General features: G+C 45.5%; 3 protein-coding genes across 5 annotated transcripts in view; 1 reads left to right on the top strand and 2 right to left on the bottom strand.

Annotated features, from left to right (window-relative positions):
• Positions 1-402: 402 nt before the first annotated feature.
• Positions 403-8,043, bottom strand: gabpb2a (GA binding protein transcription factor subunit beta 2a). Of its 2 annotated transcripts, none has more exons than XM_076754098.1 (8): positions 7,868-8,043; positions 5,450-5,557; positions 4,740-4,907; positions 4,293-4,487; positions 3,857-4,025; positions 3,602-3,778; positions 3,303-3,424; positions 403-3,226 (listed from the first exon to the last, which is right to left on the bottom strand). In XM_076754098.1, the coding sequence occupies exons 2-8, from the start codon at positions 5,555-5,557 to the stop codon at positions 2,873-2,875; spliced, it is 1,293 nt and encodes a 430-aa protein (XP_076610213.1). In that variant the 5' UTR covers positions 7,868-8,043; the 3' UTR covers positions 403-2,872. The 2 variants fall into 2 exon arrangements, with proteins under 2 accessions (XP_076610213.1, XP_076610212.1); XM_076754097.1 differs by lacking the exon at positions 7,868-8,043 and adding an exon at positions 6,950-7,317.
• A 1,071-nt stretch (positions 8,044-9,114) lies between these two features.
• On the bottom strand, positions 9,115-12,681 carry mllt11 (MLLT11 transcription factor 7 cofactor). The gene is made up of 3 exons (XM_076754134.1): positions 12,542-12,681; positions 10,476-10,634; positions 9,115-10,167 (listed from the first exon to the last, which is right to left on the bottom strand). The coding sequence occupies exons 2-3, from the start codon at positions 10,632-10,634 to the stop codon at positions 10,075-10,077; spliced, it is 252 nt and encodes an 83-aa protein (XP_076610249.1). The 5' UTR covers positions 12,542-12,681; the 3' UTR covers positions 9,115-10,074.
• A 696-nt stretch (positions 12,682-13,377) lies between these two features.
• The window catches only part of cdc42se1 (CDC42 small effector 1), a 25,094-nt gene continuing 16,174 nt past the window's right edge, over positions 13,378-22,297 (top strand). Inside the window, exon 1 of one of the 2 annotated variants that reach the window (XM_076754131.1) lies at positions 13,378-13,541. The gene's annotated coding sequence lies outside the window, so the exon portion shown is untranslated. Of the gene's footprint in view, positions 13,542-18,116; positions 18,593-22,297 lie in introns of those variants that run through there. The other variant, XM_076754132.1, reaches the window with a different exon arrangement.

Below are 22,297 nucleotides of genomic sequence, written 5' to 3'. Positions count from 1 at the left end.
TCAAACATATTGGTCACGAGTGGAGCGTGAGAGGCTGATAAAACCATAACGTCCATTTAGTGTCTGTTCTGGAGCTTTCAGTCGCATCACACAATCTGTCAAAGCAGATGGAGTTTCTCATTCTCATGGAAATATCTCTGTGATCTGCAGACGCTCTGAAATGTGGCAGAGACCTTTGAAGCTGCTGTTTCAAAGATCAACGAAGAACTTTTCATGTTGGATAAAAGAAAAACATTAAACAAGCAGAAAGTTCATTAAAGGTCCACTTACTAACTTTTCTCCCCCAGTCTTCCTCACTGGATGTAGTTTGCTCAGTTGTCATCATGTGACATATAGAATATTCATCAGCCAGTTTATTTTGTCTGATTCAAACCTGAAAAGTCACAGTTGATAGTTTTGTGTTCAGATTTTATTTTTTAGTTAGTTTGTGTTTAATGAATTGAAAGGAAATTCACCGGAAGCAAATGTTAATTTTCAAAGTCCAAAACGTGGATGGAGCTGAGGTCAAAGGTCCGTCCAGGACCAGCAGCTGCTCTGATGACATTTTATTTTAACTTTCAAAGTTAAAGTGAAGTTTGACCAACTTGTCTTTGATCCGACTCGCGACAGATGTTCACTGCTTTAATGATTTCTGTTCATTTTTTCCTCTTTTTGTTGAGTTCTGCTTTCATTTTTATCACATTTCTTCTTTTTTTTTTTTTTTTACACGTTTTCACAAAGCGTGGACGGAGGCGATGGGTAAAGAAACGACTTAAAGAATGACGCTGGCGTCAGAACTCTGAGTCGTGGAGCACCACTGAACACCTGAACGTACCTGAACGCCTCACGCCGAGTCCAGGTGTCATTGTGTGAAAGCATCAAACGTACAACAAAGAAGTTATTCAAAAAAAACAAGTGTTTATATTTCAGATTACCAATGCAGGCTGCCATCATCATCATCATCATCATCATGGTGAAGCATTCAGGTAGTTAAAAAAATACAACTTTATATGTACATAGAAAAAGGTTGGCTTCGCTGAGTTTATAAAAATAACTATCATACTCAACTGAAATGATGCAGAATCACTGATCAGAGCAGGAAGGGACACAGGTGAGTCTGTCAGCAGACAGGTAATCATCAAGAACTGCTCCCACTGAACCAGGACAGGAAACCGGACCAAACCAGGACTGAGGGTGTTTGAAAAGCTTCGTTCTCGTCTTTGTTCAGCCTTCGGTCAATAGAAGAACTGATGGACTGTCAGAGGTCATTATGCTAACATGAACCATTCAGGCCAGATTACAGACAAGCCAAAGATCTGGACCCGCAGGGACCCCAAAGGCCCCCGGTGCTGCAGGTCATGTGATAAAACTGTACGTAACATACAGCAAACTCTCCTACAGTTTATTCTGCCCTCATGTGGCACAGATGACCAAACGTTCAAGTACTACGTGAGGACAACGTGGCTTTGACCAGAAGGACAGAAGACGACAGGTGTCCCTGAAGGACAGCAGCAGCTCAGCAGGCCTGTAAAACACTAATGTGGAATAAAAGAGCTAAAACATGCAGAGTGACTTCTGAAGGCAGAGATCAGCAAACGCTCACAGGTGATGACAATTATCTGGAAAGTTTTGCTAAAAGGCAGCAATTTAGATTTTAGTCATTTCTGACACATTCGAATGAAAACAGGTCAAACGTTGACGGACTGAGCCCGCATCGACCCAACAAGCCTTCAACCGCCTGACGACGGAGAACAAAGAGCGAGTTTACGTTTCCATGATGGACCCACTTCAGCTCCTGTCCGGACTTCAGGGACGAGCCGAGAGGTTTCCTCCATTCAAATGTCCCATGATGATTCCCTTCGCTTCGGCTGAGGCCATCCGGCTTCCTCGCTCACTTTTGGGTTGATTTTTGGGAAACAAATGTTTTTCAGAGAACTCCCATTAGTTCGTTCCACTTTAAACATGAAAAACAGATTAGAAACATCAAAAACAACATGGCCGAAGCAGAGAGCAGAGTTCTCGTAGTGTCCGGTCGAGCCTCAAAAGCTGCGGTGGCTTTGAGACTCTGTTCAAACATGGACCCGGTCTACCAAGACCGGGTCCTGAAGGCTTCAGACTAACACGTGATGTTCAGGGATTCACCCAATAAAAACAAGCCACTGACAAAACAAATGGACATGAGGGGACAGAAACAGGTCCACAGGGGACCGTCTACTCACAGGGACACATTAACCTGGCACACTGAAACGGTCCTCCTCAGGTTCAGTCGAACGGGGAAGCCAAATGTGGTGTTACGGCGATGATGGGGGATCAGACGAGGCTGCCTGACGGGATCGCTGACTGAGGTTACGAGAAAAAAAGTAAATGTGTGAATTTATCCTCTTCCTCTGCCGTCTGCTTCCTCCTTGTTCGTTCTCTTTCTCTGTTTTGTCTTTTTGGGGAAGCCATTTTGCTCCTCCTCTCTGACATGTTATCAAATCTTTCAGGTATTCAAAATGGTGCACAGCTCAACTGCTCCATGGTGTTTGGACCTCCGTCTGTCTTTGTCCTGCCACGTTGTCTTTCTGAAGGTCATTTTGTGTCCCTCTCTGAAGTCTTGGTATTTAGTCATTCAGGGATTCCAAATAGTGCAGGATTAAACTCCTCGTTTGTTTACACTGTTTTCAATCTCCTGCTTCCTCATTCTGTTCTTGGGAAGCCATTTTGTTTTTCCTCTGGTGGTTTTTGGGGACTCAAAATGGAGCCATCCTGCTGTGGCCCTCCTTCTCCAGCACACCAGTTAAATGGATGCAAATCAGTGCGAGTCAAACCAACCACCTCCTGTTATGATCTGTCTTTTTGTCAGCGTGTCACCCCCTCCTCACCCCTCCTCCTCCTCCCACTCCCCTCTCTGTTAGGAGCTAACCTCCGTCGTCTCTCCCCCAGTCTCCACCAGCGTCACCTGACCCTCCTCCCCCTCCATGATGATCCCTCCCTCCTGCAGCACCACCATCTCTCCCTCCTCCTCCACCATGCCGGCCGCGGCCTCCTCCTCGTCCTCGTCCCCTCCCACCACCTCCTCAGGGCTGGCGGCGCTGGCGGCGGCGTTGGTGCCGGCGGTGTTGGCGTTGGTGCTGTTGGCCTGACTTTGGGACATGGCCTCCAGTTTGATACGATACTCCTCCGCCTCCTGCTCCTTACGCAGCAGCTGCTGCCGGTACTCCTGTGCCTTCCTGTTGGCCTCCTGCAGCTGCCTCTGCAACAGCTCCTGGAGGAGAAGAAGATGAAGGTGAAGATAAAGAAGAGCAAGAGGAGGAGGAGGTGGAAGAGGAGGTCATGCTCACCGTCTCTCCTGTGTCGCTGTGATTGTTGGTCACCTCCAGCTTCCTCTTCCTGGAGGGTGGCTGAGGCTGAGGATCCTCCGTCACCACCTCCTCTGTCACAGTGTTTGCCGGCACCGCCAGCACTGCAAACACACACACACACACACACACACACACACACACACACACACACAGAAAGACAGACAGACAGACAGACAGACACACACACACACACACACACACACACACACACACACACACAGGTTAGTGGTGAGAGCGTGGGTTGGACCCTGGCTGAAGGTCTGGTGTGTCGTTCGTACTCTGCTGTCCGTGCTGCATGGTGACGAAGAATGGCGGCGCCATCCCTCCGGTGGTCTGCAGGTTGCCGTGCTGGTCTGTTACTATGGTGATGACCCTCTGGCCCCCCTCATTGACAACGGCGGCGTGCTGGATGTTGGAGTCCAGAGCGCTGGCGGCCATTGCTTCCTCTGAGTCACCTGAAACACAGAGACACAAAGGTGACACCTGCACAGGACACGGTGACACGTTCGGGGACCCTTTTCACCCGGCCATACCTGCACTGGCCTTGTTGAGCAGCTCGGCCAGGTTGACCACGCCCCCCTGTATGGCAGGTATTCCCTGGATGATGAACTGTGGCTGATTAGTGGTGGTGCTGGTTTCCACGTTCATGCTCACCTGGTTCATGTTCACCTGGTTCATATTCACCTGGTTCTGCATGCCCTCCTACACACACACACACATCATCATCATCATCATCATCAAACAGTGTAAAAAAAATTAGACTTGATTAGAGATCAGTGATTGGACGACAGAATCCGACTCCATCACTGCACAAAGATAAGACTTTATTTATTCACCTGTTACAGTAAAGCGGCACAACAGCAACAGATAAGGTGGAAAAACAAAAACTCTCCAGCAGCCAATAAGGAGAGAGCTTTACCAGTGAAGCCACAGGTCAGAGGTCAGTCTGGGTGTTTCACTCTCTCTCACCTGCAGCAGCAGCATCAGCTCCGTGTTCTGGATGTCGACGGCGATGTCGAACGGCGTCTTGTCGAACTTGCTGAGCGCGTGAACGTCGGCTCCGTGTTTGATGAGCGTCTCGGCCACGCCATGATGGCCGTGCTGCGCCGCCCAGTGAAGAGCCGTCATCTTCAGCATGTCTTTGGCGTTGATGTCGGCGCCGCTCTGAAAGTTAAACACAGAACTCAATGCACTGTGGAGGACGAAGTACAAGTACTTCAAGTATTGTTATAGGAGTATTTTTTGTGTACGCTGAGTGGCTGCTACGATTGGTTCGTCTTCGTCCTTCAGTGAACGCATGTCGTCGTCGCTGTGACTCGTCTGTGTAGCTGCTACTGACCTTTGACCCCGTGATGTTACACAGGTCAGTGACTCTGCTGTGCTGTTTGTTAGTCGTGTGTGTTGTGAACGTCTCACCCGGACCAGCAGCTCCACGATGACTGTGTGTCCCTCGGCGGCGGCCATGTGCAGCGGCGTCCTGTCCACTTTGGTGCGGGCGTCCCTGCTGACGCCAGCTCTCAGGAGGACGTCGGCGGTGGAGTAATGACCGTGCTGAGCGGCCAGGTGGAGGGGGGACGTCCCCAGCTGCAGGACACACAGAGACATGTGACTTTACATCTGCTCAGGCTTCATCTGTCCAACAACAGTGATGAGGAGGACAGGAAGGACACAACAGCTGATTTACTTCCCCAAAAACACTAAAACTCAAACCCAAAATGTCTCCAGACATCCAAACTGCTTAGAACCGACCAAAAACAAAAACCCAAAACAGATAAACAGTTTATTCTGGGATGAAATGAGGACGAGACAGACGCCGAGTCCTGCTCAGGAAAAAAGCTTTTTTTTCCTGCATCGCCTCTTAAAGTTCAGACGTTCACAGGTTTCAACAAGCTGTTCAACTCTGAAGAAGAAACACAGCTGTTATCTGTCTGAGTTTGATGCTAAGCTAACAGGCTAACAGTTCCTTTCACTCTGCAGGCTTGTGACTTTTGATCAGCTGTGTTTAAGCCGTCATGTGACATCTTCCCTCGCCGTGAAGCTGCTGTTGTTGTCATGGAAACACACAGACGGTCTGAAATGATGGACACCAGCTGAGACATCAGAGGACACGAGTGACGGAGTCTCACCCAGTCGGTGGTGAACGGCGCTCCGTTGGCCATCAGGTTTCTGACCTCATCGTCTTGACCTTTGCGAGCCGCCTCCAGCAGACGCTTCCCGAGGTCCACCAACGACATCTGACACGAACATCGAACACGTTATTTTAACAAACAATCAGTTTGACACTTTATTCTAACAAACACACAAACAATCAGCCACACAAACAGTGAAGCTGCAAAACAAACAAACAAATGTCACAAACATGCTGTGAGGTGATTCAACGTTAAGACGGTTTGAGTTCGTCAGAATCTGAAAAACTCATCTGTCGTTCGGTGACGACGATAAAAACACGAATGACCTTTTCAGGATGATCTCAGGTCTGCTTTCAATGACAGAGACAGTTTGTCTAAAATCCGTCAATCTAAACATTTTTGGCTGTTTTCTGGCATTATGGACTAAAATGATTAATGGGTAAATCAGGAAAAACAATCACAAACTAATGATGAAAATAACCACAAAATAAATCAGTTCAAACTTAGAAATCTGAACATCTGCTCAGTTTGTTGCCTTCATGGCTTCAGCGACAGATTCTGAGCTGATGGTTCATCAAAGTGTGAGAAGAAATAACACGTTTCAGAGGCTAAGGGCTGGCGTCCATTATCGGACAGGTCCCCGCCTCGACACAGGTTTTTTTAAATTTGGTAAAACTATGAGTCATAAGTTATGAGAGTTTGGACATGTTTCGTTTGGGTTTAGCGACACAAATGCGATATTGTGTCGGCAGACTTACGATTCTCATCCGATCAGCTCGTCTTTAAACTACGAAAACAACACAACCCACGTCTGTCCGATAATGGATTCAAACTTAGAGATTGTTTTGGCCGCTGCGCACATAGAAAACACTCAAACACTGAAACTAACTTCCAAATTAACAAACGGTGCTGGTTTTAAACGTGTAGCACTGGTGTGTGTTTGCAGGCGAACTGGACACAATGGTTTTCTTTTATTGGAAAAGTGTCCAAAGCTAGGCAAGTTAGCCTGACTGTGTGTCCGATAATGGAACCCAAGAGACACACAGCACTGCTGACTGAAGAACAGCGGAGTCGGTCGAGGATTTTCACTCCGCGGCCGAGGAGCCATTTTACGCGCCTTCATGGCAGAAAAGAGTCCGCCATGTGCCACGTACCCCCGTCTCCCCTCTCCGTGCCCTTATTTTACACCAAAAACGTTAAAGGCCTCGAGCTGCTCCACCAAAACATTTACAGCAACACAGACAGGAAACCGTTTGATATTAAGTTGTTGGTTTTCCGGGGGAAGTCAGAGAGAAATTTCCTATTTTACACACGGAGAAAAAACTACTTCCACATCCGGTTAACTAGCATTCTTCGAGCGCGCGCCGTCAAACCGCCTTCAGATTTGACAGATGAAACCTTTCAACCATGTCGCCTGATTCTGGTGATTTTTTCCGCACACGAATACGAAGAAACGCGTCGTTTTGTTCGTCTGGAAGAAACAGAGCAGTGACTTACCGCGTCCAGGTTTGTAACGAGCCAGCCGGAGTGCTCCTCGCTGCTAATGGTAGCACGCTAGCCGGCTACACAGAACAAATCCCGCCCTGAAGGCTTTCTGCGGTTTTATCACTTTGCGTTTCGTACAAACAGGACAGTTATATGCTAACTTTAAATCACAATGCGCAAAACATGCACATAAGGCGTCACTGCGGCTCGTCTGGCTCCTCCAGGCTTGTTTACGGCAGCAAGTTAGCGAGAGGCGGCCCGTACGCGCCCGGATGTTGTGGACGTAGCTTTCAAAGCAAGAGCATAAAGTGTATCCCGTCAGATACAATATGTTGTCTACGGAGATTATTACTGTAACTGCGCTGAGCTGTCATTTCTTCCGTAGAGAGATGGTTCGGTAATAAATTTAATGGCTGATATTGACCTATTTAAAGGTCTTGTTCCCCCAAAGATCCAAAATCCAGAGATATTCAGGACTTTGACATGGGACACAGTTTGTTAATACTCCAATTGTGAAGCTGAAACGACTCACAATTTATATTATGCTATTCTGCCAATTCAGTGTTTAGCAACCGACTGTTTGTTAAACTCTCAGTGTCTTTGGGCTGGATGTGAAGGGCAGAAATGTTGGATGAAGGTATGTTCTGACAGTGATATGTGCTGCATGTCTTCATGGCTAATGTGTGTGAGCTGCGTGAAAAGATGATAATTGAGGAGTTATTGAATAATTGAATTTTTAATCACATTTTGAGTAGGTTTCTGCCGTTTGCTAATGTTTCCAACCAAGTCAGCATTTTATGTTAAAAGTCCTGGCCGGAAGTGTGGTCTTCATTGTGTCCACTTTGACGCTGGTGTTTACCAGCTAGTTGTGTTAGCCGTTAGCCTGTATGCATGCAGACTGTTAGCAAGTTAAATTTAAGCCTGTTTTACCTTCGTTTCTCGTAGATTCGCGTGAGTTTACGTCTCGTGACGTAGATCCGATTCTGACAGGTGTTCACCCCCCGAGAACGATTTTAAAAAGAGTTATTTTTGTGTTTTATCGCGTACAAAAATGGCGGCCCCTCGACACCGGAGGTGGAAGCCAGAGCGTGAGTTAACCTCCCTGTGGGCGGGCTCTCTGACGACACTGTGGAGCAGACCTGAGGTCAGTGTGAGCGGCGGAGACTCAGCCTGACTGAGGGTGTGGACAACTGGTCTGAGATCAGCGCGGAGAGCAGGCGCATTCCTGCCTGGAGAGCTCAGGTCAGCGACGCTCGGATAGTTAAATCTAAACGGGCCAACAGGTTTTAATAACGTGTTTTTAAAAATGATCCTGATCCTTTAAAACTACTCTAGTTTGTTCTGCTGAGGAATAAAAATCTCCTTTTTCATTTATTGCTATGAAATAATTCTTATTTTCTGCCAGACGATACAGAAAGGAGCAGTTCAGTTCAAGGATTTAAAATGTGATCCAAGTCAGTCCAGCAGCAGCTTTTTGGACTTTTTGGACATTTTTTTCACATGAATAAACTGATGCATCTGTCTTTTTAATGCTTTTCTGTGCTTTTTGCGTTGATGACAGTTCACAGCTGTGCGGTCATTTCACTTTTCCTCCTCTGATGACTCCACTTGGATCTAAAAGTGTTTTCTGTATCTGCTCTTCATGACTTTAAATAAATCTTTAATGTCGAACTCATTTCAGATTTTACTGATTCAATCAGTTTCAGTTTGGCTTATTGTATTTGAAACTTTTGTCTTGTGTCACATACAAATAAAGATTTGTTACATTAACGCTCAACTCGGACTTCTTTCTGAAAAACAGACTGTTTCTGGAAAAAAGCAAACAACAAAAAACCGACTTGTGTATATTTATATTTAAATTGTTATATTTTATGCTCTTATTTTAGTAGATGTGTCATGCACCAACTTCACCAGAACAAATTCCTTGTATGTGTAAAAGCGTACTTGGCAATAAAGCTTTTTCTGATTTCTGATTCTGAAAGTCTTTTCTGTCTGTTGAAACAGTTTTTCTTCATTGTGTCTGTTTGCATTGATGACTAAGTGGAAATCAAAGCTTCATGAAAACAGATTAATATGTTTGTTATTATGAAGTTCATCTTTTACACACTCAAAGTGTTAATTTGTGGAAACTGAGATCAAATATAAAAACTTTGATTCAAAACAGTGAGAACGAGTCATTTTGATCAAAAAAAAAGCCATTTTATTGTTGCAGGTGAGCCAAGCTTCCCGACAGGCTCACCTGTGGTTTGAGGCCCGCTCAGTGAAACAGATGAGAGAAGAAGAAGAAGACATCAGGCGTGGATGCTCGTTAATGGTGAACAAAGCGGCTCAGGATGAAAGAACAAAAAGGCACAAATGGAAACAGCTTTGAACGCATCATCTCCTTTAAATAAATTACAGAATAAATAAATCTGACAAAAACATTTCTTAGGTCAAAATTCACATTTCTCTCAAATACTGATTCAACGTTCAATCAACTGATTAATGGATCAATGGTCTGATCGACAGTGATTCAAACTTTTGTCCACATGCAGGAGTTCAGATCAGTGCTGTCAGTGTGACACCAGGTGTGACACGCAGACTCAATTTGGCTCTGAATGGTCAGCTGATCTGGGATCTGTATCACACAGTGAGATCAGCAGGTTAACTGGTTAACATAAAGCTGGGTCACTTTTAACCTGGGCAGAAGCTACCGGCCAATCAGATCACTGGGATTACTTGGTACTTCCTGTTACAGTTCTTGACAACCAAACAAAATTCGTGCTTCAAACTTCCTGTTTTCTGTTCTCACAAACGTGATGAACGGAGTTCATCGTCTGCGGCCGGCAGCACAAACATTTCTGTTCCTCATCTGAAGATTCATCAAATGAGCGACGACGAGACGAGACAGACGAGACAGACGTCTTTGTTTCAAATATAAACTGATGCTCCAACATGATTCTGTCAGTATGATTCAGGAAAACTGATTCAGGATCAGAGTGAACACAAAGCTGTTTAATCTGATCCAGGATCAGTCTCAGTAGACCTCTGTCCTCTGTGGAACCGGTTCTGGTGGGAAGGACATGAGGACAGGCCTGCAGAGACTGATCAGGGGTCAGAGGTCAGGCGAGGCTGATCTGGGGTCAGGATGGAGGGTTTCAGAGCAGCAGGTTGAGGTCGGCCAGCAGAGCGTCCACGTTGGCAATGGGAGCTCTCCAATAGTTAAAGGAGGAAAACTCAGACAGACCCGCCTGCAGACAGACAGACAGACAGACAGACAGACAGACAGACAGGTCATGAAAGAACAGTTTGTCCCTCAGTCATCATCTTTTCTTTCATTGTGTTCAGTGATGGAGGAAGTATTCAGCTCCTTTACTTCAGTACTAATACTGTACAACACTGTACACACATCTGTTACAAGGAAAGGTCCTGCACTAAAAGAGTGTGTGTGTGTGTGTGTGTGTGTGTGTGTGTGTGAGTGTTAAATGTGTCTCTGTGTTAAAATAACCTCTGACTCTGAAGAATAGTATTTGGACCTGTTCCCCGTCCGTCCCCTCACCTCCTCGTCCTGACTCCTCAGTGATGAAGACTTGTCTTTTCCTTTGACGCTATTGGCCAGTGGAGTCAGACCCAGGTCCTCCAGCTCCGACAGATCGAGGGCCGGGATTGGCTGCCTCCAGAACAGGAAGGAGTCGAATTGGCTGTTTGATTTCTCCATCTGAGAACAAAGAGACAGAAACAGCAGATCAACTGACATGATGTCTGCAACTGACCAATCACATGGTTGTGATGTCACAGCGTTGAGACTTGGGGGAAAGTACACATGTGTATATATACACACACACACACACACACACACACACACACACAGACAGATGAAGCTAACCTTGGTAACACCTGGCTGACGTTGTGAAAGAGAGAAAAGCGAAAGAAAGAACCTTAAAATATGTGAATGAAGTCTGAAAATCTGGAGTAGAAGAAGAAGAATGAGTGAACAGACACAAAGTCTCAGTCTGAATGAAGTCTGCCTCCCTGTCTCCCTGTCTGTCCCCCTGTCTGTCCCCCTGTCCGTCCCCCTGTCCGTCTCCTCGTCCATCTCCCCGTCTGCCTGTCTCCCTGTCCGTCCCCCTGTCTCTCCCCCTGTCCGTCCCCCTGTCCGTCTCCTCGTCCATCTCCCTGTCTGCCTGTCCCCCTGTCCGTCTCCCTGTCTGTCCCCCTGTCCGTCCCCCTGTCTGTCTCCCTGTCCGTCCCCCTGTCTGTCTCCCTGTCTGTCCCCCTGTCCGTCCCCCTGTCTCTCCCCCTGTCCGTCCCCCTGTCCGTCTCCTCGTCCATCTCCCCGTCTGCCTGTCCCCCTGTCCGTCTCCCTGTCCGTAAGCAGCTTCGTCTTATTTTAAGCCGCCTCTTATTTTTAGCCTGTTTCTGGCTCAGAGCCGTTCGCAGCGAGCTCACTGAACTCTGTTCAACAAATCAGCCTTTTCTTCTGGTCTGTGTGATAAACGTAGGCTGATCGCTGAAGCACAGACAGAACTGACAGTGTTTGTCTGAGCTCCTGGTTCTTCTTCTGTCTCTTAATATTTCATTTTCTGCTCCTCATAGGTGAAACCAATAAAGCTAATTCTGGGTCTGTTAATGAACATCCTCAAATACAGTCAGTCCAGTTTGAAACTGAACAAAAGAGAAAAATAAAAATATGTTTTGATGAGAAAAGACAAAAAACAACAAACTAAATCTGTCAAACCTGATCGAATCACAGCTTTAATCAGCTGAGCTTCACCTCTGACTCAGCTTTTCATAGAACTGTAAACTCCAACGGGCCATGAAAGCCTCTCAGCTGATGTAATTAACTACAATCATCAACAGACTTATTGATTGCTGATCATTTTCATTTGATCTGCTCGTTTTCTATCATTCTGACCAGAACATTCCGTCTTCTGTTGCCTTTCTTTAACAATGTTTTCAAAACTTCTGGAACGTAATGGAGTACTTTTACTCGAGTACTGCTTTGAGTCCAGTGTTGTGGGTGTTTGTGGTCCAGTGACTCAGATTTATTTCCACCTTTATTCTGACTGTCGGTGAGTCCAGAACAGAATCTGGGTCATCGTGTGGCTGGAGGCTGAGATGAGCTTCAGCTCGACGCTCAGAGTCTCCGCGCACCAAACTTCATTCACATTTCTGTGGATTTAATATTCGGCTGTTCTGGTGATGATGAAGGCCGCTTCCTCCTGAGGCGTTGGCCCACATTCACCGGCTGATGGTCAGCGTCTCTGACCAGGACGAATTACAACATTTTTTGATTAAAAAGCGTCACTAATATCTGAGTTTTGCTCTTGTGTTTGTTATTGATTAGATGTTTGAATTGAGGGATGAACTGTTTTTTGATTAGCTCGTATTGGAGGCGTTGGCCCGCTGTCCGGATTCATCATGATGCAGCTGATGAAGAGCGTTTTACTGGACGAGTCATTTCTCATTTCACATTTCTCTCATTAACTGAACATTCACACTCTGACATTATTTTCCTTCTCGCTTCGGTCGTTTTTAGAGGTGTGAACCTGCAGCAGCTTCCACCATCACACACACAGGAAGGCGTCGTTCAGCATGAAAAGCATCAAATAATTCAGATTTTACCTTTTTGTTTCCGGTGAGAAAAGAAAAGATTTGAGGGATTTTTCTTTGTTCTGCTGCTTCTTCTGTTGCAGGCGGTTCAGACGCGGCTGCTCTGCGGCTGCAGGTTGAATGAGCCCTGCGCCGACGTCAAGCTCACCTGAATATCAACCGAGGCTTCCTTTTATACATTTCAAAATAAAAGCCGAGCGGACGTTCGCCCTTTCACTGCTCTGGTTTTTGTTTTGTTAATATATATATTATGATATATGTTAGTTTTGTTCCTCTATGATAATCTCATCCATGACCAGAAAAAATAAGAAAAACAAAAGTTCATTCATTCATTCATTCATTCATTCATTCATTCATCCATCCATCCATTATATATCTATCAGAGGTCGTGTTCTGAGTTTAAGTAAAACACTATTCTGAGTATCTGATGCCTGGAGTCGTTTATTATGAAAGAAATGCTAGTTTCCGGTATGTTCAGCATGTTGCTGGAACACACACACACACACACACACACACACACACACACACACACACACACACACACGATTATTTTCTGTCAATCAGCTGATTGATAAATGGGCTGATGGTTTAATTTGGAACTAAACATCAGATTGTAGAAACTCTTCGTGTGTTTGTGAGTCAAACTCTGAATGTGTGAAATAACCAAAGCTGTCAGATAAAAGTAATGCAGTAAGTCTGAGAAGAAGAGGAGGAGAAAGTGAGCTCACGTCAAGTACAAGTACCTGAAATGTGTACTTCAGTGGAGTACCTGAGGGGGCGCAAACGTCCTTCATGAAACAGGTGTACTGAGGTGGTTTAAGCAGCAGGGGGCGACGTTTGGCTGGAAACAAACAGGAAGTGAAGGAAGACGGAAAAAGAGAGAAAATGAAGTCCTGTAGAGAAAACGGGAGGCTGGGTTTCCTGGTTGGAGCCACACCTCAGACCCGAGTCCTTACAGCGGCTTCACGGGCTCAGAGAGGCGCGCGCCGGGCTCCATGTCTGATCTCCTCCGGTGAGTCTGTTTCCGTTTCACCTCTTTCTACCTGCACAATCAATGCTGCTCACCTGTCTTCAGGTAAGGCAGTCTGCTTCAGCTGTTCAGCCTCTGAGGAAACTTTCAGATTCCAGATCAGCAGGAAGGAAAAGGCAGAATTCAAACCTGAGAAAAGGCTTCATGTGACGGAGTGAGCCGAGAAAAGACGAGCTGACGCGTTTGAAGCGGACGAGTCCACAGTCCACAGTCCACTGTGTCCAGAGTGTCCACAGACACGACGGCTGTTACAGTGAAGAGTTAGAGCTAGATGTTAGAGCTAGAATATATAGAACTGAAAGACTTGTGTGTGTGCGTGCCTGGTGTGTGTGTGTGTGTGTGTGTGTGTGTGTGTGTGTGCGTGCGTGCGTGTGCGTTCCACTGCTTTCTGTCACTCTTCACATTCTGTCTCCTGATTTCAGGCTTGAACAGATCTTTCATGTTTCAGAGTTCAGGTTCAGCAGATTGACCTTCTGGTTGGAGTCTCAGAATGAACCCTGACACTGTCTGTTCTGTCTGTTCTGTCTGTGCTGTCTGTTCTGTCTGTTCTGTCTGTGCTGTCTGTTCTGTCTGTTCTGTCTGTTCTGTCTGCTCTGTCTGTTCTGTCTGTTCTGTCTGCTCTGTCTGTTCTGTCTGTGCTGTCTGTTCTGTCTGTGCTGTCTGTTCTGTCTATTCTGTCTGCTCTGTCTGTTCTGTCTATTCTGTCTGCGCTGTCCTGTCTGCGCTGTCTGTTCTGTCTGTTCTGTCTATTCTGTCTGTTCTGTCTGTTCTGTCTATTCTGTCTGTTCTGTCTATTCTGTCTGCGCTGTCTGTTCTGTCTATTCTGTCTGCGCTGTCTGTTCTGTCTGTTCTGTCTATTCTGTCTGCGCTGTCTGTTCTGTCTGTTCTGTCTGCTCTGTCTGTTGTGTCTGTTCTGTCTATTCTGTCTGCGCTGTCTGCGCTGTCTGTTCTGTCTGTGCTGTCTGTTCTGTCTGTTCTGTCTGCTCTGTCTGTTCTGTCTGTGCTGTCTGTTCTGTCTGCGCTGTCTGTGCTGTCTGCTCTGTCTGTTCTGTCTGTGCTGTCTGTTCTGTCTGCTCTGTCTGTTCTGTCTGCGCTGTCTGTTCTGTCTGTGCTGTCTGTTCTGTCTGCTCTGTCTGTTCTGTCTGCGCTGTCTGTTCTGTCTGCGCTGTCTGTTCTGTCTGCTCTGTCTATTCTGTCTGCGCTGTCTGCGCTGTCTGTTCTGTCTGTGCTGTCTGTTCTGTCTGTTCTGTCTGTTCTGTCTGTGCTGTCTGTTCTGTCTGCGCTGTCTGTGCTGTCTGTTCTGTCTGTGCTGTCTGTTCTGTCTGTGCTGTCTGTGCTGTCTGTTCTGTCTATTCTGTCTGCTCTGTCTGTTCTGTCTATTCTGTCTGCTCTGTCTGTGCTGTCTGTTCTGTCTGTGCTGTCTGCTCTGGACTCTAGCACCTCTCGTCTGGATTTTTGTGTTTCAAATTCTTGAAATCAACTAAAACTGTGTCAGATAATAAGTTTCATCTCTGTGTGCCCAGAACATAGACAGGTCCAGGATGTGCTTAGCTTAGCTTAGTTTAGCTCAAACAGTGGTAGCAGGGGAAACCGCTAGGCTACGTCTGGAAAACGTAAAATAAATCTGTTGCAACTTTAGCTAATTTCAGCAATAACAGTCACAAAAACCTTGTGGAGATCGCAGTGATGCACTAATTCAGTATAAAAGGCATTATCAACAACAGATGTAAGCTATGCTAGCTCATGCTCATGTAAGTATGTTAATTCAGTAGAAATTGTGTTGTGGCTGTTCAAAACTGGATGAATTACCAAACCAGGCCAGGTCGCTCTTGAAAAAGAGATTTTAATCTCAATGAGTTTTTTACCCGCTTAAATAAAGGACATTGATTGATTGAAACCACAGACTGCAGTCGTTGCTTTAAGTGAACATTTATCAAAGCTAACGATATCCAGCCTGCATGTTAGCTTGCTAACAAGCATCCGAGGGGTTTGTCACAACAACAGTTTGATATTTTGGAAGATCCTCTTTTTTTCTGATGTTTTTGATGAATATTAATCAAATCCAGTGCAGAGACATATTCAGGACATGAATAACTTAGCTTAGCACAAGATTGGAAGCAGAGAGAAACTGCTAGCCTAGTGCCAGTAGAGAGAAAAAAAGCCAAATCTTGCTGGAACTACCAAGCAAGTCATGCTAACAGTAGCTAGCAAGCTAAACTAAATTTTAGTTTATCTGTCATACATGAAATGTACTATGGCTTTTAAAAACATCATCACCAAGACTTTTGTTGTGAATGAGCTAACATTTTTTACTGAGAGAACCGATCCTGCAGTCATTAGCATGGTGGCTATGGGGCTGCCACGTTAGTACCAATAGTGGGGTAAGTTATGCTAACATTATTGAGCTAGTTAACATAACCTTTAGTGCACGTATTAAATTTGGTTGTTAATCGAGCTAATTTTCATTGTGCGTGAGCTAACGTTAACTCCACAGCACCCTTGCTAACAAGTAACAGCCAGCATTTTCCACTTGTTGACCATCTTCAGTTTAAATGAGACAAGTTAAATCAGCAAGACGTCTGTGTGTCCACCAAAGAGACATGTTTAGCTTAGCTTCAAAGACCAGAAACAGGTGGAATCTGCTAGCATAGCACCATCTAACAGCTACACAGCTGACTGACGTGTAAACAAGTCATTTTCCTTCTTCTTCTCCTGCTGTTATCTTGTCTTTGACAGTCAGGTTTAACTCTCCATCGTTGTGTTCTGGGCAGATTTGATGAGCTTTGGTGTGGAGGTTAAAGGTCAGAGGTCACTGGGCTCAGATCGAGCTCTGACATCAGGACGGACTCAGAGAAATGTGTCAGGAAACTCTGAGCCAAAAATATGCTCCTGTTCCCCCTCAGTGATGTCAGTGTGAAGGTCCAGATCTGGAGCCAAATTACAGGTCTGGAGTCAGTTTCTAGGACGGATCTGCTGACTGTGGTGAGCTGGAGGAAACACTGTGACGCTCTCTGTTTCACTGCTTCTGAGTCAGAAACAGCTTCATGGCCAAGTTTTCTCATACAAGGAATTTGCTCTGGGGGAAGCAGCCGTCCGTCATGTTGCATTCATGTGCACTTGGAAGAATATTTGGACGCTGAGTGACAGTTTGCGTTGTGTCTGTTGGTTTGGACTGTTTGGACTTACAGCAGCTGTTACTAATATTCTTATGAGAACGGTTGTTGAAACGTGTGTGAAGCCACAGACGATCGTCACCGTCTGCAGCTCGAAGCACAAAGACGATGACACTTGAAAGTCACGTGCAGGAGCCAATCAGATGTCTGACATGAAGAAGCTGCTCTGGACGCCAGTTAATGTTGTTTACAGCTGCAGTGTGTGTGTGTGTGTGTGTGTGTGTGTGTGTCATGTAAACACACTGATTGGCTGAAAGCTTCTCTGGAGTCGAGTGAAAGTCAGAAAGTCTGCAGATCCTGATGTACGTGTTGAGTTTCAGGATCTTCTTTCAGGATCTTCTCGGTTCTCTTGTGTCTGGCTCCTGGTTCTCACAGCGGTCCTGACTCGCCTGCTGGGTCAGGTTTTGGTGAGTCTGTTCAGGTCCAGCAGCAGATATGTGTCATCAGGCTTCACCTTTGAGAGCCGACGCTCCGCTGAGCTCATCCTTCAAACAAAAAGCCGTCTGTCGGTTAAACGTCTGCAGATGTTTTGGGGGTTTCTCACTGACTCAGGCCTTTCGGACTGACTGCTGTGTGTGTCTGGACTGAACCGTTGCCTGGTGTCGTGGTGAACCCGTTGAACCCGTGTGAATCTTTCCTGTACTTCAAAACGATCATCAGTTTGTCCAAATGTAGAAGTCCTCTGTCCGTGTTCAGAGCAGCATGTGGCTGCTGGACTCTGACCTCACTGTTTGTTAGTGTGGATTTAACCTTCAGCCTGCACACACACGCACACACACACACACACACACACACGCACGCACACACAAACACTCACAGAGGGAAGTATTATCAGTCCTGTTAGCTGCTGTCAGACTCATTGCAAACACAAATACACTTTAATACAAAATAATAAAATTCCATAATCTGCTTAAACTCTTTGATCTGTTTTCTGGTTGATCTTGTTTCTGGATTGTTTCTTTTTTCTCTGTTTTTTTCTGGATTGTTTCTGGATTGTTTCTGGTTTGTTTGTGTTTGTTTCTGGATTGTTTCTGGTTTGTTTCTGGATTGTTTCTGGTTTGTTTCTTTTTTTTCTGTTTTTTTCTGGTTTGTTTCTGGATTGTTTCTGGTTTGTTTGTGTTTGTTTCTGGATTGTTTCTGGTTTGTTTCTGGATTGTTTCTGGTTTGTTTCTGGTTTGTTTCTGGATTGTTTCTGGATTGTTTCAGTCATACTGGACTAAGGTGACTTGAAGCCACAGTTAAACACTCGTGGAAACACCAGCGTGCAGCTTCCTGAAGTCTTTGTTCCATTGTATTTTTACGGAAACCAAAACCTAAACCTGAGCTCAGGTCTGACCCAGTCTGGAAACCTGCTCTGGGTGTGGGGCGGATGGATACGCAGCCTTTCTTCGAGAAGTAGTTCGAGCACAGACTGTAGTTTTCACGTTCCTCTTTGTGTTAGTGTGAAACGATGAAGAACGTTTTAATCAGGTGTGTGTTTGAGCGGTGGACAGAGGCTGTTTCCAGTCTGCATGCTAAGCTAAGCTAACTGCTTCCGGGGTCCGTGGGAGTCGATCCAGATCGAGTGTTGGGCTGGCTGAACTCTACTGAAAATATGACAAGCCTCCAAACAGACTTTAAATGGAAGTAACTTATTTCTACGAGCTTTCACGTTTAAACCACTTTATTTTTCTTTTTCTTCAGCCTGACATGTTCAGTTTGTCCCGTTAGCGCTGCAGGACGTCACTCCTGATGATGGGAAACAGATTTACGACTTGTTTTCCTCGCTCACAGTCGGCGAGCGAACATGAAGCTCGTTGTGTCGTCAGAAACGAGTCTGATCAGGTCTCAGCCGCCTGGAAAACAAACGTCCAGTTTAAGGTGTGTTTGTGATTTTTACTTTCTGTGTGAGCGCAGACGTGAAAGACGGCGGTTGTGGAGGAGCGTTGAGTCGAGCGTTAACCCGACGGAAAGTTTCTCTTTAAACGTCTGAATGAAAAGAGTCATTGTAACGCTCTCTCTCTCTCTCTGCTCACTGCGGATAATAGTCTCTCTATCACTCTGACCTGCTCTCTCTCTGCTTTGTTTCATAAAACATAAAAGTACATCAAATACTTCACTGGTAGTGATCGAAGTATTCAGATCTTTTAATGAAGTACAAATACCACACCGTGAAAGTTTCTGCACTCAAAGTATTTCTTCAGTGAAAGTATAATCAGGAAAATGTACTTCAAGTGTTAATGATAAATACTCAGAGTGCTTCCTGTGGCTGTTGTACTGTTACATGTTATATCATTAAAATGCTGTTTATTGATGAAGAATCGCTCAGATTTTATAAACTCTTCATGTGTTTGTGTGTAAAGTTACTGAAGATGTCAGATTAACGTAGTGCAGTAAAAGTACAACAGGAGAAGGAGAAAGTAGCAAGAAAGTAGTAAGTAGTAATAAGGTATAAGTACCTTGAAGCGTACACGTCTGGCAGACGCTCAGGCTTCTGTTTGTTCTGCTGAGGACTGAACAGGAAGTGATAAGCTGGAGCAGGAAGTGCGTGTCTGAGTTTAGAAAGCAGGAAGTGAACGAGTCGAGAAGCAGTTAAATGTCTGCAGAGTCACTTTGTTATCTGAGGAATTCAAGTTTCATCACAAACTTTATCGATTACAGGCCTGAGAACAACCAGAGGAACATTCTGAGGTTCAGGAGACAGAATCAGCCAATCACACGTCCGTTTCTCTAATGTGATAAAAAAAAATGTTTAAATGGACAAGGATGAAAAATGGAGATGAACCAAACTGCAGCAGAATACAAAGAAAGAGGAGCGACGGGCGATGAAGGCGAATCAGTGATGAAGTTTAGTCTAAAGAGTCCACAGACGAGCGTTTGTTCACCACACGTGTTAAATAAAGGTTTCACTTCCCTCCTCATCATGTGAGTTTCTGTGTGTGACCTCCAGGCCACCGTCCGTCTGTCTGTCTGCACGGTGCGTTCACTGTCTGACAGAGTCCTGTTGTTGTTTTCTGCCCTCACACTGTTTACAGGTCTGATGAATGCTCAGCTGATCTCAGATCAGGAGTCTCTCTGCTGTCTCACCCTCATCATATTCATTCTTCATATGTTTCGTTTCTAAAATCATCCTTTGTAAAGAAACTAGTTACTAATTGTATTCTGGGTTCTGTGAGTAGAAAGTGTGGAATGTAAATATACAAGTGCCTTACTGCAGTAAAGTAGAAAAACTGCAGTACAGTGAGTAACTGGACGTAGTTTCCTGTGTCATTCAGTCAGTTTTCTCTCCCTCTGATTTCCTGCCTCGTCGTCTCTTTGACTCTTAAACTTTATTGTTCCTCTGAGCTTGTTGACAAACTGTAACTTTACATTTAGTTCCCAGATTCAAACTGACAGCGAGGCTGGGCCGTACCATCTGCAGACAGGGGGGCAGCTGTTGGTTCAGTCTGTCGTCTCAACACAGTTTTCCTGTTCTTCCTCCTCACGCTGACATCATGGGACAAATATTCACACACACACACACACACACACACATCCTCTGTGTTCTGGTCATAACGTCTGGATGAAGTGAGGAAGTTTGAACTGCTGCAGTGAACACCGCAGCCTGTTAGCGCCACCTCCAGGCGTTCATTCAGCCGCAGCTCACAGCAGTGGAGATGAACGCTGAACATTTAGATTTCACTTTTCTGCCATAACGGACGAAGCGCTTTACAGCCGTGACGCTGTCAGGCTGGCCAATCAGGGGCCAATCAGGGTTCAGTATGGTGCTCAGGGTCACCTCATACATGGACACATAACAGATACATGACGGACGACCTGGTCTACCTCAGAGCCGCCACATGTACAGTCATTCGTCAGTCCAAAGCTGGGCATTTTACGGCCCGCGGGCCACTTCCGGCCCTCAGGGCATCCGTCCGGCCCGTGAGGTCAATCGTAAATTAGAACAGAAATGAAGAAGTATTTATGCTGTGCACGCAATACAACTGTGCTGCTTTTATTTTGAAAAGCTGCCCTTTTTTTTTAAGTTGACGTGAGGACGCACATGCGTGGGTGAAGAGCTACAGGTGATGCTGGCCAGCTAGCCCCCAAAATGTCAGCTCACGCCAAAAAAAGAAAAGTTGATACCAAATGCTGTGTTTCCAACAAGACATGGAGGCTAAATATTTCTGTCCAGAGGTCAAAGGTGAAGCCGTGAGCTCAGTCTGTGGTCCACAGGTTGCTGTGTTCAAGGATTACACTTTGAATCACCACTACGACCAAACATGAGGAGAATACAAGAAGTTGTCTGATCCAGAGGGCGAGGGAGTCGGATGCTAGCTAAGCTGCAAAAACCAACAAGGACTGTTTACTGAACTTCGCACATCCAGAGACGCAGCTGTCGAGACGAGTTGTCATATCCCACAAAACGACCAGAAAAAGTGAACCGTTTTCTGAGGAGAATGCAGACGTTCTCAGACATTCAGCCAGATTTTAGTTGACTCGTTCAAGCCAGAGACAGAGACAGACTGGATTTTCACTGAACAAGTGAAATGAGGTGGAAAACATTAAAAGCACATTTTGCTTTTTGTATTGACCAACTGCTGATCTTTAACATCCTGAAAAACACCTTTTCAGTATTTGTGAAGATGAACATGTTAAAAATAAAATGAAACACTGATGGAATGATTGTTTTTGCTGTTCATTACTTCTATGGGAGGATTTTCCTATTTGACCTCCACCACAATTTCAGGTATATATAGAAATATTTACAGAATCTAATTTTTCTTCTGATAACCAGGAACAGCTCATCAAAATATATAATTAAGTGCTTTTTACAATGGGAGAAAATGAATATTGAGCAGAGTCAAGTTCAAGTTATTGTTGGTTCGGCCGCCAGCACAGCTCAGGTTTCTCACACGGCCTCTTGGAAAAATGAATTGCCCACTCCTGCGTCAGTCTGAGGTCAGAGCTGTGTGCACCAATCTGAAGTCTGATAATAAACCTGAGAACCAATGAGAGTCTACGCGGAGAAAACTTCTTCATTTCACCTCCATCACTTTGACTTTGGTCCCAAAACTTTGTGCAGAAATCGAGGTCACAAAATGTTGCACCAGCGACTGTTCTGTGTACTGTGACTGGTTGTTTGTCGCAGAGCTCTGATTGGTTCATTTGTAGTCGTTCCCCGGTTGCTTGGTTGGTTTGTAGTCGTCCTCTGGTTGGTTGCTTGGTTGGCTTGTAGTCGTCCTCTGGTTGGTTGCTTGGTTGGTTTGTAGTCGTCCTCTGGTTGGTTGCTTAGTTGGTTGGCTTGTAGTCGTCCTCTGGTTGGTTGCTTGGTTTGTAGTTGTCCTCTGGTTGGTTGGTTGGCTTGTAGTCGTCCTCTGGTTGGTTGCTTGGTTGGTTTGTAGTCGTCCTCTGGTTGGTTGCTTGGTTGGTTTGTAGTCGTCCTCTGGTTGGTTGCTTGGTTTGTAGTCGTCCTCTGGTTGGTTGCTTGGTTGGTTTGTAGTCGTCCTCTGGTTGGTTGCTTGGTTGGTTGGTTGGTTTGTAGTCATCCTCTGGTTGGTTGGTTGGTTGGTTGGTTGGTTTGTAGTTGTCCTCTGGTTGGTTGGT

This window comes from Chaetodon auriga, chromosome 17 (assembly GCF_051107435.1).
Source record: "Chaetodon auriga isolate fChaAug3 chromosome 17, fChaAug3.hap1, whole genome shotgun sequence".
In the NCBI taxonomy this organism is placed as follows: Eukaryota; Metazoa; Chordata; class Actinopteri; order Chaetodontiformes; family Chaetodontidae; genus Chaetodon; species Chaetodon auriga.
The sequence above is the reverse complement of the archived record's forward strand: the minus strand, read 5'-3'. Positions and strand labels throughout refer to the sequence as shown.

What these genes read in the sequence shown, in the direction of transcription:
- gabpb2a (XM_076754098.1), bottom strand. Translation starts at nt 5,557, where the DNA reads ATGTCGTTGGTGGACCTCGGGAAGCGTCTGCTGGAGGCGGCTCGCAAA. An exon ending in GCTCAACAAGGCCAGTGCAG is followed by an intron (nt 3,779 to 3,856) that starts GTATGGCCGGGT and finishes TCTGTGTTTCAG; the next exon opens with GTGACTCAGAGGAAGCAATG. An exon ending in CATGCAGCACGGACAGCAGA is followed by an intron (nt 3,425 to 3,601) that starts GTACGAACGACA and finishes GTGTGTTTGCAG; the next exon opens with TGCTGGCGGTGCCGGCAAAC.
- mllt11 (XM_076754134.1), bottom strand. Translation starts at nt 10,634, where the DNA reads ATGGAGAAATCAAACAGCCAATTCGACTCCTTCCTGTTCTGGAGGCAG. An exon ending in TGAGGAGTCAGGACGAGGAG is followed by an intron (nt 10,168 to 10,475) that starts GTGAGGGGACGG and finishes GTCTGTCTGCAG; the next exon opens with GCGGGTCTGTCTGAGTTTTC.